General features: G+C 43.1%; 1 protein-coding gene across 2 annotated transcripts in view; it reads left to right on the plus strand.

Moving 5' to 3' along the window:
* The first annotated feature begins 3,303 nt into the window (after window positions 1-3,303).
* HACD2 (3-hydroxyacyl-CoA dehydratase 2) overlaps window positions 3,304-16,154 on the plus strand; it is a 46,121-nt gene continuing 33,270 nt past the window's right edge. Inside the window, exons 1-3 of one of the 2 annotated variants that reach the window (XM_054044301.1) lie at window positions 3,304-3,449; window positions 10,614-10,731; window positions 11,202-11,220. In XM_054044301.1, the coding sequence (XP_053900276.1) occupies window positions 3,325-3,449; window positions 10,614-10,731; window positions 11,202-11,220 (262 nt within the window). In that variant the 5' untranslated portion in view covers window positions 3,304-3,324. Of the gene's footprint in view, window positions 3,450-8,419; window positions 8,470-10,613; window positions 10,732-11,201; window positions 11,221-16,154 lie in introns of those variants that run through there. The other variant, XM_054044302.1, reaches the window with a different exon arrangement.

A 16,154-nucleotide genomic window follows, 5' to 3' on the forward strand; every position in this document is an offset into this window, starting at 1 on the left:
TGTCCCCAAGCTTAGACAAGTATATGTGTAGATTAGGGTGACCAGATAGCAAGTATGGAAAAATTGGGACATTTTCAGGGAGGGAAGGGGGTTGTTGCATATATAAGAGAAAGCCCCTAATATTGGGACATCTGGTCACCCTAGTGTAGATGTATAAAAATGTTCTGCTTCTGCAAGCTGTAAAGTCAAGCATATTTACCACTTGTGGTGCCTTTTCATGAAAGGATGTATACAACCCTCTAATGTACGATAATAGCCCAGGCACCATGCAGAACATGCCCAAGATAAAACTCAATGTGTTTTGAGAAATATTCCAACTGTTTTTATAGAAATGCATGTCTCAAGCAATACTTTAACATTCGAGAAGCACTGGTGATTTGAAGAATCGGGGTCTAAACACACTTATGCATGTGCTTAACTTTATTCATTGAAGTCGGAGACTACTCATTTACTTAAAGGTAAACATTTGCAGGATTGGAGTTTTAGATGAGGTTTCTGCTGATGCATCTACCTCCAACAGTACAGCTGATGCCTCATGTTCTCAAGACACTGTTCCTTGCACAGACTGGCTCACTTTACATCTGCTTCTATTTCCTTTGCCTCAAGTTCAACTCTTCTCACTTAAACCATAAAAAAGCCTGAAGGCTGGAATAGTGGCCACTGCCTTCTGCTACTCCCATGCAAAGACTCCACTGTATGGCTAACCCACCCCTGCTTGCCCAGAAAGAAGCTATCACCGGGCTTAAGTGGTACAGTTCTCCAGTCTTTAGTGAATTTCACCCTCTGAAACCATAGGGACAAACAAGAAAGCATTTTGAAAGACATTTGCCTACACCAATGGTTTTCAACCTTTTTTCATTTGCAGATACCTAAAAAAATTGAAAGGGAGGTGCAGATCCCTTTGGAAATCTTAGACTTAATCTATGGACACCCTGGGATTGGTGGACCACAGTTGAAAATCACTGTTCTACGGCAACAACATTTCACAGACCCCTTAGACATAGTCTACGGACCCCCATGGACCTCAGGTTGAAAACCACTGGCCTAAACCATTAATGACCCAACAGAACCTTATTCCTAGACCTCACTGAAATTTCTTTTCATATTTAGCTAAAGAATCCATGCTGTAAATATTATTGCCTTAAAAACTGTTTTCTTTTAAGTTGTCTTTAAGGTACTTGAACCAAATTGACTTTAGATACATGCATGTAGCGCACTGAATTCAGTGGGAATTGTATTTGTTTATGTGAAAGCAAAATTTGGACTTTGCTCATGCTGTATCTATGAGACAATGTCATGTGTGTGTGCATGTATCTATAGTTTAGACACTAATTTCCTCATATCTTTGTAAAACAGCCACACTATAAAGCCCTGTAGCATAGAAGATAAAGTGAGACCTACAGCGGGAGACTGAAGTAACTTCATAGAATATTTATAATTTCAGTAAAAGGATTTAATTTTCTCCCTTCATTGCTGTACTTTGTAAATTAAAAAATAATCTGGCAATATAAAACATCTAGTTATACTAGCTCTAGTTATACCTGGGTCTAACAAGCCACTGAGAGTTGTGGAGTGAGATCAAGAAGAGAGATTTTACCTTTTATTTTAAAAAAATGCATTAAAAAGTCATCTGTGCATTTTATTCCTTAATCCACATGGTCTCTCAAGCAGATCCACATGAGCACCTGCTCCGAACCTAGATGCAGGTAAATGTGGGCTCTGCCCATAGATCAGGCTAAGTCATTAGTGGTTAGAGAAGTGGGAGTCAGGCAACCTAGAATCTAGTCCAGGGGTTGGAAACCTCTGGCACGCAGCTCGCCAGGGTAAGCACCCTGGCGGGCCGGGCCAGTTTGTTTACCTGCTGTGTCGGCAGGTTCAGCCTATCGTGGCTCTCACTGGCTGCAGTTCGCCGTCCCAGGTCAATGGGGGCGGCAGGAAGCGGCACGGGCCAGGGATGTGCTGGCTGCGGCTTCCCGCCGCCCCCATTGGCCTGGGACAGCGAACCGCAGCCAGTGGGAGCCACGATCGGCCGCCGCGGCAGGTAAACAAACTGGCCCGGCTCGCCAGGGTGCTTACCCTGGCGAGCTGCATGCCAGAGGTTTCCAACCCCTGATCTAGTCCCAACTCTGCCCTTGACTTGCTGTGTAACTGAGATGCAAGTCACTTAACCCCGTTCACTCTAGCCCCGTTCAAATCAGGACTTTTGCAACTGACTTGAATAGGACCAGGATTTAATCATCTATCTTCTCAGGTACAAAGCTAACATCATCTCTCCATCCGTGCAATGCACTTGGGGCTTCTCAGCTGAATACTCTGTAACGGGTCGGCAACCTTTCAGAAGGGCTGTGCCGAGTCTTCATTTATTCACTCTAATTTAAGGTTTCGAGTGCCAGTCATACATTTTAACATCTTTAGAAGGTCTCCTTCTATAAGTCTATAATATATAACTAAACTATTGTATGTATGTAAAGTAAATAAAGTTTTTAAAATGTTTAAGAAGCTTAATTTTAAATTAAATTAAAAGGCAGAGCTGCCCGGACCAGTGGCCAGGACCTGGGCAGTGCGAGTGCTGCAGGTTGCCTACCCCTGCTCTATACCGACAAAGCGTCACACTTTCCAACTCTTGCTGAATGTGGTAATATTTGATGTTTTTTTCTTAAAGTCCCAATTCATGGAGTAATGTGACTACATAACAAGCTCAACTTTCCTTTAAAAACAGTTACATGTCCCGCCTGTGGGCTTGCAGAGAAAAGCTTAAACTGTGAAACTTACCAGGGCTAAATCTGAAAGCAAATACAAAGAAAGCGGGAGGGATAGCTCGGTGGTTTGAGCATTGGCCTGTGCTAAACCCAGGGTTGTGAGTTCAACCCTTGAGGGGGCCACTTGGGGATCTGGGGCAAAATCAGTACTTGGTCCTGCTAGTGAAGGCAGGGGGCTGGACTCGATGACCTTTCAGGGTCCCTTCCAGTTCTAGGAGATAGGATATCTCCATTAATTATAACCCACGTGTATTAAAATGGCATTAAGTTGAGGGGGGAGGTGATGATTTTTCAGTGCTCGGGGCTGCAGGCTGCTCTGACTCAGGGCCCTCCTCCCCAGGGGAGGGGCCCCGTGCACGCAGCTCTGGTCTCCCATTTGGCGCCAGAGCGCCGCTCCCGCCCCCGGCTTGGCGGGAACGGAGCCCATCTCTGCCCTGGTCCAAGCGGGCGCCTCAGCGCGCAGGGCCGGGAGGGGGAGGGGGAGGGCCCCGCCCCGCCGGGCTGAGAGGAGGCCGGACTGGGGGCGGGGCCGCGCAGCCGGCAGTTACTGGGCAGGGCGACAAACATGGCGGCGCCTGGGAGCGGCGGCGCTGGCCGGGCGGAGAACGGCTACGGGAGCCAGCGGAGGAAGGGCCCGGGCGCCCTGGCTACGACCTATCTGGTCATTTACAATGTGGTGATGACGGCGGGGTAAGCCGGGGCGAGGCGCGGCTCCCGCCTGCTCTATCCGCATTCCCCGCCGGGGACGCCAACCTCCTCCCCACGTGAGCCCGGCAGCAGCCCAGGGACCCGGCCTCCTCCTCCACCTGCCTAGCCTGGCCCCGGGGCACCAGCCTTCGCCCGCCGGGCCCTCGCTCCGTCCCCGCGCCGGCTCCCGCCTAAGCTCTCCTCGGGGGCGGCTGCAAGGCTGGGCTGAGGGGCGGCTTTCAGAGCCGAGGCAGGGCGAGCAAGTGTCCGCCTTCCTCGCCCCGGAGCCCCACCTCCAGAAACCGCCCTTCTGTCGGGGGGAGAAGCTGTTCCCAGGTTCAGCCCAGTCCGCCCTGGCAGGAGGCTTGGGAGGGATTCTTCATCCCTGACCGGTTTTAAAGTCACGCTATTGGATGTGCTCCTAAAAGATCTGCTCTAGGGATTGTTTGGGGGGCGTTCTGTGTTATACAGGAGGTCAGACTCGATCAGTGCTTTTCACACTTCTTTTTTCTGGTGAGCCAGTTGAAGAAAATTGTTGATGCCCGTGACCCAATGATAGCTGGGGATGAGGGACTTGAGGTACAAGAGGGGGCTCCAGGTTTGGGGGGTGGGGGGCTCAAGGCTGATGCAGGGAATTGGGGGGTGGGCTTACCTCCGGTGGCTCCTGGTCAGCAGCACAGCCGGGGTGCAGAGGCAGGCTTCCCGCCTGTTCTGGAGTTGCGGACTGCGCTGAGCCCCAGAAGCAGCCAGCAGGTCCAGCTCCTAGGCGGAGGCGCGCAAGCAGCTCTGCGTAGCTCTTGTGTGCAGGCACCCCCCTCCCCCCAGCTCCTATTGGCCAATTGGAGTGTGGAGACGGTGCTTGGGGTGGGGACAGCCCAGTGGCCACCTGCCTATGAGCTGTACCTGCTGCTGGCTGCTTCCGGGTAGGGACCACTAGTTTTACTAGTAGTTTTTACTGGCTGCCTGCCAGGGTCCCTGTGTGCTGAGCAAGGTGATCCAGTGCCTTGGATTCCACGACACAGTACTGGGTTGCGACTCGAACTCTGAAAACCCCTGAACTAGATCATCACAATGGTCCCGTCTGGCCTGGGAGTCTCCAAAATAATAAATAAGTGATTGGAGACTGTCATACTGGGCCAATTTGAATGAGACTTTTTTTTAAGCAATTTTAGGGTCTTGTTGAAACATATGTGAAGTGAAAAATCTTCCTTTGCAAGGAGGAGGGACTTGGGGAGGGAGCCTTAAAATGAACCCTAAATGAAGTCATCTTCCAGATAACTGAGAGAGACTTGGTTGATATGGTGCCGGGCAAATAAATCTGACAGGTCTTGTTCTTTTGGAGGAAGATGTCCTCATTTATGATTAGTGCTCATGAGGTTTCAAGTCCCTCCCTTTTGTGATGAAACTTCTCTTGTTACATGTTTCAGCAGGACACAGAGTGCAACGCTTATTTTTAAATCTTTATTAAAATAGTCTCATGTCAGCACACATCATTGATGGTGGATGTCAACTTGCTGGATGATTTTACCTTCCCTTAGGCATCCCTGTACTACAAGAGGGTCCAACCCACATCAGGCATGCAAAGCTATGCATGAGAATAAATCTATTGTGACCTGTATAAAGTATGCACATTTATGATATAAATGGTGATTATCTAATGGACAGAAAAATCTGTCTTCCTTTCTGGTATAATTAAACTGTTTGTTTCATAAATGTGTAATTATATGAGTAGTAAATAAAATACACAGCTGGAAGTCAGCAGCTCTGGTTTGCTTTTCATCTTGCTGTGATGTTCCTATATGACTTTAGCTAAATTAACCTCTCTGAGCTTGTTAATCCCCATTTTACAGATGCAAAAAACACTTGCCTGAATCACGGGGCTGCTGTGAACTTTAATTCATTTGTTTGTAAAGTGCTTTGAGATCCTCCGATGAATTTTGTAGAAATGCAAAATTGTTACATTTAAATAAAGATTGTGTGTATGTAAATGTAACAGTTACTTTCTTTGTGAAAAATCTACACCTTAAAAAACAAACACACAAGTGGGAGAATATCTGGACATAAATAATGATGCGATCCAGATGGTTCCCTGCTGCTATATAATTCTTTATCACTTGTTATAACCTCCTTTTCTGATTTTTTGCCCAACTTTCCAGAAAACTGCACTCTCATGAGGTGTGGCCTGCAAAATTTCAGGTGGGCTGTTTTTGCTTTGGAGAAGCTTGTGGCAATGGGATGAAGAAGCATGATCCCAGTGGTTATGGCACTAGCTTAGAATTTGGAATTAAAATCAAGTCCCCAGATAGAATTCCTGTGTGACCTTGGGCAAGTCTCTGTTCCTCAGTTTCCCCCATCTGAAAAATGAGGAGGGTGTTGTGAGGATGACTATCATAAAGATTGTGAGGTGCTCAGATACTGTGGTGAGGGGGGCTATATAAGTACCCAAGGTAGATAGTTTTAATTTTTTTATGGAGTTATTTCAAACTTTATAATTACATATATATTAAAGGGATATGAGTTAAATGTTTTTGAAGTTACCGTATCTGTTAGTAAAACCTTTTATTAGAACAGAATGAGTGTTGATCAAAACTTGATTTTCATTGCTTTTGATTTTCATGTTTGTTTTGTATTTCTCTGAACATAGACGAGGAGTGGGGAACCTTTTTTGTGCCAGGGGCCGTTGACTGACAGAAAAAAAATAAATTGCAGGCCACTCACCCGCCCCTGGGGGCACACAGAGGCTCAGGGATTCCCCCTGCAGCAGGCTGGCTGAAATTAACTAATGGGCCAGATCCAGGCCGTAGGTTCGCCACCCCTGACTTAGATTAGTTCCTTTTAGGCTTATTTATAGTCAGTGTCTAATTTTGTTTGCACAGTCTCCTACATCAACACAATGCTGCATTTTGATTCCGAAAAAGTGTTGGGGAGGAAGGAATTGCAGAAACATTTCTGTAGGTTGAGGTTTTCTAAATAATTTTTTATATATCTAATTTCAGTCCAGATGGTCTCTTTTGGCAGACAGACAAACCCCACACAATAGAGAAGAACCTGCTAATGTTTTGTTTTGTAACTGAAAGTTTTTCCTAAAAATGGCTGTTGAGTTGTTTTAAAGAATGCCAATAAGAATTTTTTTAAATGTGGCTAGAGTGTTGTGGGCATACGAGGGATAATGGAGGAACTTTCATTTTAAGCTCTTCATGAGAGAGACTATCACTTTTTTATTTGGTAAAGTGCCATGGTTGCTGCTCTTCTCCTGGAGAAATTCTGCGCCAAAAAATTAAAAAGTCTGCACCCAATATTTTAAAATTCTGCACATTTTATTCGTTAAAGTAAAACAATATAATCATGCCAGTTTCCATTATTTTGGTAATTTATTTCAAAATACCTGTCAACAACTATGTTGTTAACAATACTGACACACACAATTTTCCCCCCAGGAGTAAAGAGTTAAAGAAATTCCTATGACAGTGGTTCTCCTTACCTCTGTCTACCTGCCTTGGGACCGGGAACAGGGATGTGGCTCTGGGAGGGGGGGGATGCGGACAGGAGTAAGGGAGCTAAGGCTGGGGCCACAGCTGGGGGTGTGGCCAAGAGTGGAGCCTCAGACCAGGGCTGGGCTTGGGGCTGGCAGCCAGGGCTCCTGTGGAGGCTGGCCCAGGCCTCAGCTGCCTCCCCCCCCCTCCGAATGTTCCTCAATGTGCCCCCCAGTTTGGCGGGCTTTGTCCTAGGACAACCCAGGTCCTGTTTCTCTGCCCCCTCCAGACCCTGGCCATGGGGTGCTCCCCCCAACCCGGACACCTCCTCCCCCACCACCCTCCCAAGCCCAGCTACAGGGCCCCCTCTAGCCCAGAGGCTTCTACCCCTTCCCTCCCAGAGAGGGAGAGAGCCTGATGCTGGCCTGGCTTGTGTGTAGTTTCCTGCACATGGCCTCCTTCCTTCAGGGCATTCCAGGAACTGCAGCTTCTGAGCACCCTCTAGTTCCCTCTCCCTCCCCCCAGCTGTATCTTCTATTTGAGTTTAGGTCAGGAACAGACAGCAGGAGCCGATGAACTCTGAAAAGAATAAAGATCCTGTTTACATGCTAAAGTCCTCCCACACCAAATAAGCCCCGTGTGAAGGAAAAAGCCACAGAAAATTATGTAGAACCATTTCTAAATAAAAGAGCTCACAGTGAGGCCTCAGAAGTTCTTTAAAAACTAGATATTAAAAAAAGGGCATAGAGCCGTTCAGCTGTCTGGTTGGAATCCAAAACAGATCAATAGTTGCAGCCATCTTTCACGGGTTTTGTGCCATCTTAAATGATTTGGTGGTCTTAATCCATTTCCTAGTGAATGGATGTCCAGATCAACAAAACCTATCCCTGCATTAGGTGTCACATGAGTGGCCATGGGAGGCAATGTATTAGATTGACGTTAATCCTGAACTTCTCTCAGTCCTTAAGGTGGGGGGCCCTTCAAGTCAGTGTTGAGGCATAATGGGGAAGCTTACAAGGTTGCTACCTATACTGTACCAGTTCAGTGGCTAAATAGAGAGCTTGGAATACGTCAATTTTGAGGCTTTTGCATGTTTACAAAGGATAGCATCTATCTTTGAATGGGAAAGGAAGATAAAAGGACAATCAAATGAGAAGCTTAGGCACAGTATAAGATCTGTGTGGGATGAAGGGAAGTTGAGGACAGAAATATTAAGTCCTTAAAAAGAGAAGCTTTAATTTTGGGCGGATTACTACTTTCAGCACTAAAGGCATTTTAAAATAGTCATTTTATAATTAAAAGACTCTCATTGAAATCATTGTACCTCACAGTATTTCTAAAATCAGCCATCCAACAGAGGGGAGAGAAAAAAGGCAGGAAAAGGGATGGAGCTACTTTAGAACCCCATGTACTTTACCAGTTGCTTGATGTGGGTGGAGTTTGTGTCTGCTGCAGGGGAATCTGTTATTGTGCCACCACGTATAACCTGGAGCTTTAGCTCAATTTCTCAACAAACCTGAAGGAAGAGAGAGAGAAACAGCCACTCGCAGGTATAAACAAGACAATGTCAGAAAGTTGATAATCTAGTTTCAAAGGGAATCCTTGTGTGTTGCAGAGGATAATCTTATTGGTATTACAGTAAGATACTGGCATATTTCAAATGGCAGTCTTTTGAATAGCTACATAGCTTAACTCTTTGCCTTAATAAACTAAGTATTTACTATATGTTTTGTTCCCATTTTCTAGAAATAGTGGTGATGGAAGTAAAATAGCTTTTTAAATTGCATCAATAAATGCTACTCTGTATACATTTTTGGGCCGCAGTGTTCTTTTATTTGGGTATTGAAAAGCCTGTGTTTTAAAACATTAAAAATAAAGTTTAAAAAAAGTTGATGTTTGCCATTGAAGTTGGAATGATATGTACACAAGAACATAAGTTTTTTTTGTCCTTAAATGTTAAGCCTTTAACACATTGGAAACAAACAAGGATAGTAGAAAAAAATTGAAATACCCTCACAGTTTATGCAATGTCTTCAGTACCTTTCCATGTGTAAAATCATATTACATACTCAAAAAGCTATATCAGCTCTATGCTTATCTGCACACCTAGCCTCAGTCCGTCAACTAAGGGCTTGTCTACACTTGACACACCACAGCAGCATAGCTGTAGCGCTTCAGTGTGGACACTATACCTATGCTGACAGGAGAGGTTCTCCCACTAGTGTAGGTAATCTCTCTAGAGTCAGTAGCTACGTTGATGAAAGAATTTTTCTGTCAACCTAGTGCTGTCTACACTGGAGGTTAGGTTGGCTTAGCTATGTCGCTCAGGAGTCTGGATTTTTCATATCTGAGCAATATAGCTATGTTGACCAGGCCTATAACACTGCTTTCTTCTTCCCATCCTGCAACAATCAATCTTAAATTAAAATTCACTGTATTTGTCTATTAACATCGTTGTTTATAAAGCTGTTGGGCCAGCATGGGGATACGCAAATGTCATGGCTTCTCATACATCTCCCAGCGCTGCGGAACTGAACTCCCCAGGATCCTTGCTTTCTGCTGAGTTCACACTGCCCTGAAACTTGAGTTCCTCAGTATCGATGTCCCTCGCTGTCCTGCGGAGCATAGGATCTCTGCAGGCTTATTGGATGTCTGTCTGAGGGACCCAATGAGACGTTACACTCTGATCAAAATTTCAGATCAGGGAAAGTTACAAACAATTTAACCAATTTCAGATCTTGCAGAAAAGTTGTCCTTTGTCTTTAGAGTAAACTTAGCAATTTTCCTAACAAGTTGTAGGTGATTTAAAATTGGGGTTTATGATGCAATCCTGGTTGTAACCTTAACTATGGATTCATGTCTTAATAGTTTTAATAGTCCAAGAAAGACTATTGCATTACTTTGTCCATATTATTGAGAAAGATGTGGTAATATTGTACTATGTGCATCTTTCGTCCGCCATTTGTTTTGGATTTTTTTTATTTAATATGATGGTGGCCCTTTCTTTTGCTGAGGTTCAGTTTACTTAGAGAAACTTCCTTACCTGTAGCAGTTTCTGATAAAACTAAGAAATTAAAAATGAAGACTGACAGGCTTCATGTACATTGGATGGGGAGGCTTATGATGAATGGGGAGGATTACATTGAATCACAACCCTAAAATGAATGTCTTTTAAAATTTAATTTCCTATTTATATGGCAGGCTTAATAAAGCAGTAGTATTGTAAGAGCTCTGAACATCAGTAAATATTTGTTTGGCTGCTTGATAATTACCAAGTAATTAAACCCTCCAAAAGGGGTCTATTACGTAATCTTGAAGACATTAATTTTAATGGCATGAACACCCCTCAACTAAATTATAATTAAGCGTAGGTTATTAAAGGATAGTTTTTTACCTCTGTGTTAAGGATATTTTTGTACGCTCAGTACTGTAAGACATTCAGAAAAGTGCATAAGACTTAACTCTTAAGTGATAGTTTGTACACATTCAAGCTTTGAAGTCTTTGCAGGGTTTCGGGATTTTGACCAACTGTTGACATTGTGCAGGATTGTTGAATGACTGTTAACTGAAACCTATCAGATAAGGATGGGAAACTATTTTTCTAGGTCAGAGGGTAACGTTAGCTTTGCTCAGTCTCCGCATACGTGCTCAATTTAATATCCCCTTATCTTCAGTCTTTTCTTCTTTTTTCCAGATGGCTTGTTATAGCAGTTGGTATAGTCCGAGCATATCTGACTAAGGGTAGCTACCATAGTCTTTACTACTCAATAGAAAAGCCCTTGAAATTCTTCCAAACTGGAGCTCTGCTTGAGGTAGGTGTAGATTGGTTTATTTTTTGTTTGTTTGTTTTTTTAATGTTGCTGACAACTACATGAATGTTAGGTGAGACAAAGTGACAAGCCATTGTTAAACATCACTTCATTTTGAATGGTCTAATAATAATTAGCACTGTTTATTTTCAATGCGCTTTACAAATATTAATGAAATAAATCTCATGCCTCTGAGAGAGGTTTTTATCCCCATTTTACGGATGGGTTGGGGATAAAGTAACGGAACTTGCTCTACTCTACAAAGATAGACCGTATCAGAGCTGAAATTTTATGCCCAATATTTTTCTGGAAAACTAGATGTTGACACTTAACTGCAGCAAGTAGTGGGAACTTTGAAAGACTCCCAATTATTGTAGTGTTAGTGGATACTGTTCTGATAAAGCCAACTGTTTTAAAAACTGATTAAATATGAAGTGTCGCTGTTATTGATTTGAATTTTCTTTTTGTTCTAGATTCTGCATTGTGCATTTGGTAAGCTTGGAATTGATTTTTCTGTTTCTCATGGAAAAAATGCTGTTTTGATTTTTTTAAATCAATAATCGTTTAGTTTGTTACTAATATTATGGAGTAAATTCCCAGTTTCATTCTTGCATAGCTTCCCTGGCTTTTGTATAAATGTAGAAGAATTAATTTGTTGTCTCTTACTAAATTATTATTTGGTAAATGTTAATTCTAGTTGACAAAGAACTTTAGAGAAATCACAATTTCAAAATGTGGCCAAACTAAAAGTAAACAACAGATAAAATAACTTAACACTTATATAGCCTTTCATTGACAATGAATCTTGAAGTGCTTTATAAATGCAGTACAGAACACTGCAGTCATTTCCTTAATTTACCCATCTTTATGATTCTTTGTATCACTCTTCCTTTCCCAAAAAACCCTCCTTTATCTAGGAAGCTAAAATATCAGATGACTGAGCATAATTGTAATCCCTGACTTCTAGTACATGATCCAAAACAGAGTGAAGACACTATCTTTTTAAAATTTATCTAGAGTTTTTTGGAATTTTCTGGTATTTAGCTGTAATTGGTTAATTCCAATAGAATATAAAACTCCATGTATTTTAAATCCAATTTGAACCAATGTTCTGTTATAGTGGCGCAGGACTGTCACTATAGGGAAAGGTTGCGTCAATACATCTGTTTAAAAGGTGGAGCTTTCCAAGTCCTCTAAAACTGACATGCTTAATTGGACTTCTTTGAAATTTGATGCATCTCAGGAGAGTGCCACATAGGGTTAGCGAGCCAAATCTGGAGTAAGTTGACCAAAGGGTTCCAAAGATTAACACCCCCCCCCCAAACTAGCCCTATTTAAAAAAGCTTCTAGATGGGCTTTTTTTGCCCAGAGCTAGAGCTCAAACTATTGATGTGATGTGGGTCAAAATTGTGTCAATTTGTCAAGTTTTACCCAAGGTAGTATATGGCACCCACTAAATCTTTGGGGGAGCCAATTTAAGAACAGTATTTAGGAAAATCTAATTTTTTTTTTACACTATGTATTCACCCATACAGAAAAACTGCTAGAGTGTTTTCATTCTTGCCATTTTATGTGCTTTAAATTCACTCATAAGTGTTTCAAAATCCTAACAATTCCTCAGATTGTTTTGAAATTTGATGTGCCACGTAGGAGTGTGGGGTAACATTAGTGGTCCAAAACCTGTTTCCTTCTGCTGCTTGGTTCTGTTAAAGTGAGAGGTACTAATGACTGAATGAATCACAGACCTCTTAATGGCTATGAACAAACACTTCAGTTAACATATCTAATAATAAATTATTCCCAAGCCTCCATCCAAGGGTATATCTACACTTACTCTACAATGACGCTGCTGCACCACCCTGAGAGAGGGTAGCTAGATCAATGGAAGAATTCTTCCATTGGCCTAGTGTTATCTACACCGGGGGTTAGGTCAGTATAGCTGCACCTCTCAGAGGTGTGGAATTTTCACCCCCATGAGCAGCGTAGCTGTACCAATGTAAATTTCTAGGGTAGACCCAGCCTAAGACAAAAGGCGTCTTGGACTGAATGGCTGGAGGTTTCTGCAATTTGTGAGTAACGGGTGGCATTTCATTTTGGCGAGAATATAATCCAAGTATTTGGGGGCAAATTAGACATGTGAATGCTTAGTGGAAGGGGAGAGGTATTTGCGGGGGGAAGAATGAGGCGAAAGAGGATGAGGAGTTTGAGGTTGCAGCAAGGGGAGTAGGGTAATGGGGATGGATGGTAGAGAATGTGAGAAAGTTTGGGGACTCAGATGAAGGAGGCATGGCACTCCCTGCTCTGCCAGTGCATCCCAGCCTTCCTAGACTCCAACCCCCTTGTACCCCACATCTGACACTACACCCCATTCCCTGCACTTCCTGCTCTGCCAGTGCACCCCAACCCCCTGCATCCCATCTATACTAGTGAACCCTGACCCCCCCCCCCCCCCCGCACTCCCCAGTTCTGCCAGTGGAACCCAACCACCTGCACTCCAATCCACCTATTGCCTACAGCACTGCCACTGCACCCCTCAACACTGCATGAAACCTATTAATACATGTTTGAAGAACATTGATTGGGAAAGTGGAGAGTTCACTGCTGACCAGAAAAGTGTACTGTATGGCATAAACATTACAAGCTCTGAGGCTTCAGTGTTTCTCAGAGATGGGGTACATCTATTGGACAGGGGTCAGAGAATCTTTTTCTCAAACATAAAACTATCAGTATTTTGGAACAGAAACCCTGCCTCTATCTTCTGTCACCAGTCCTGCCCCAAACTTGGCCCATCAACCATTGTGAAACATTACCAGGAATACTGTACTGTTGTAATGTAGTTGTCCTGTGCTCCAGGCACTACATGGAGTCTGGTTATGTGTGTTTTGACGGGGGGAAGCTTACAGCAATAGAAACCTTTATATACCGGAGAGAGAAGACTTCAGAAGGACATGTTCCCCATTTGTGGTGTGGAAGCTTGGGTACAGTAGTGGGAAGGGGCTAGGTTGGAGTCCCCAAACTCACTGAATGGATCATGGGTGTGGCTTGGGAGGTGTGCTGAAGCAAGGCTTGTGAACACAGCTGGGATGTGTGTGGGTACGTGTTGGGGGCAAAGAGGTTGGCTCACTATGCTAATTGCAGACATATGTACAACTGCCTAATTGACTACTCACTCCTAACACCAATATATTTTCCTGTTTACAAAACCTAGGAAGTTCATTGGCAAAAAGCCGCATTAATGTAGAGTTAAGGTTGTTACCCAGCAACCAACCTGTGGACAGCCCACCCTGCAGGAGTCTGCCCAGCAACAGGCTGGCAGACAGCCCACAGACAGGAACCCCAGCATCAGTTCCTGGGCTCCTGAGAGAAATCAGCCCCCTGCAGCAGGAGCTCAGGCATTCAGCCCCAGCCAATTGTCAACCTCTCACCAGCGGAGTGAAGACAGTCAGGCCCTTGGGCTGTTAGCTCTGGGCAGTCAGCCCCTGGCAGCAGGAGGTAGAGTTGGGCCCATGCCTTAGTTTCTGCACTGGGCCCAGGCCACTCTAGGCCCTGGTTGTTGCTTAGCCACTGTTTTAATTACAAAAAAAAAAAAAAAATCTTATTGAAGTGTGAGGCACATGTGCATAAGATTTAGCTGACAGAGGGGAAAAAAAATGGCGACGCCAAGTACACCGAAGAGCAAAGTGGCAAAAACCACTACTAAGTAGAAAAGTAGTCAATACCCAAAGGGAACATTTCATGAAAGTGGCGGGTTGATGTTTAGTACGGCGTGTAATGTTCCTGTAGATTACAAATGAAAAGGAAACTGTGACAAACATATAGAAAGTGCTTTGCATAAACATAAGGCACAAGAGCTTGAAGCAGGCCTGAGCGAGAAAGCTAAACTACAAAGAACAGTGAGTGAGCTATTTACTGTGACGACCAAAGAACAGCTGCATCGTAGGACAGAAGTTTACCAACTTACAGAGGCTTTCTGTACCGCTAACATTCCACTACATGTCCTAGACAATCCTGCTATGAAGAGCTCCCTGAAAAACATTGGTGTTATACCTACTTCGGATCATCTCCAAAGAGCATACTTGCCAAAAAAATTTGAAAGACATGTCAGAGTGACTTGAAAGAACTGCTGAATCAATGTTTTGGACTGGTTCATGACTGGTTCTAAATGGTTTTGTCAGCCCGCTGCCAGTTTTCTTAAAGCCTGCCAAGTGTTTGATCCCAATCAGGCCAAACTTCTTGACCTTGCATCACTAAATGTATTTGAGTCTATTCCTATGTTTGAAGACAATGAGATGGCAAAAGCCAATTTTTGTAATTGCAGCAGTGCAGTTTCTGAAATGGAGGGTCTTGACATTCTGGAATGTTGGTGCACCTTAAAAGATCACTTTCCAAGTCTGGCCATAATTGCTCTGAGGTGTTTATTGGTGCCTGATAACAATGTGGACTGTGAGAGATCATTTTAGCCTTACAAAAATATCTTGCGACATGACAGACGCTCAAAGATGACAACCTGGCGATGTACAATATGCTATTTCAGAATAGTTGAAAGCTCTATTAAAAAATGACCGTTTTACACTCTAACAGTTAATCTGGTCAGTAGTTATTATATAAGATTTAAATAGGCAGTTTAAAAGTTCTGTATTGATGTAGTGCAGGGTGGATTTGATTGAATCAAATTGATTTAAATCACTGGTCAGGAAGATTCGATTTAATAATGGTTTTCTACATAAAAGTGCATTCTTGTTGGTTGTTATAACCTTAATACATATTCTTCACAACTCAGATAGATGTAGGTTTTTAGAAGGTACACACTCTACATTTTTAAACAGTGATTTATTTTGAAAACTTTTCAGATTAGTTTTACAGCTATATCAGAAAGCGAATGATTGGTTATTTCATTTACCAAAGGTAATTGAAGCAGATATTCATGAAGTCATTGGGAGGTAAACTATCTCCAATTCAATAGGTTAATCATTAATATTTGGAGGATTTTTTTGCCATGCTGTATTAGGAGGAGAACATCACCAAACAGACATTTAAATTGTTTTATTTAACTAAAACAACAACGTTAAGTATTCTGGATGTTTTTCTTCAACAGCAAACATATAATATTTTAACAAAACAAGCATATGTCCCTTGTTTCTCACATTTATCTCCAGACTTCTTCTCCTTGTCCAGATCTATTCTGCCCCCAACAATCTTCTATTCATTGAACTTTTTGAAACTTTGCACTTTGAGAGAGTAAGGGACTGACTCTGTACACAAATTTGCAGAGGGACAATAGAGTGGAGGTCTGTTATTTCTCACCTCTATTTTATTTATGTATTTAAAAACATTTTTGCTGTTTTGCTATTTACCTCTGGGGGGGAGACAGCCACAGTTTGAGATCTGCAAAACTAAGCCTCTCTGATGGTATCTTCTAGACTGAG

The sequence above is a fragment of the Malaclemys terrapin genome, chromosome 11 (genome assembly GCF_027887155.1).
Source record: "Malaclemys terrapin pileata isolate rMalTer1 chromosome 11, rMalTer1.hap1, whole genome shotgun sequence".
Lineage (NCBI taxonomy): Eukaryota > Metazoa > Chordata > Testudines > Emydidae > Malaclemys > Malaclemys terrapin.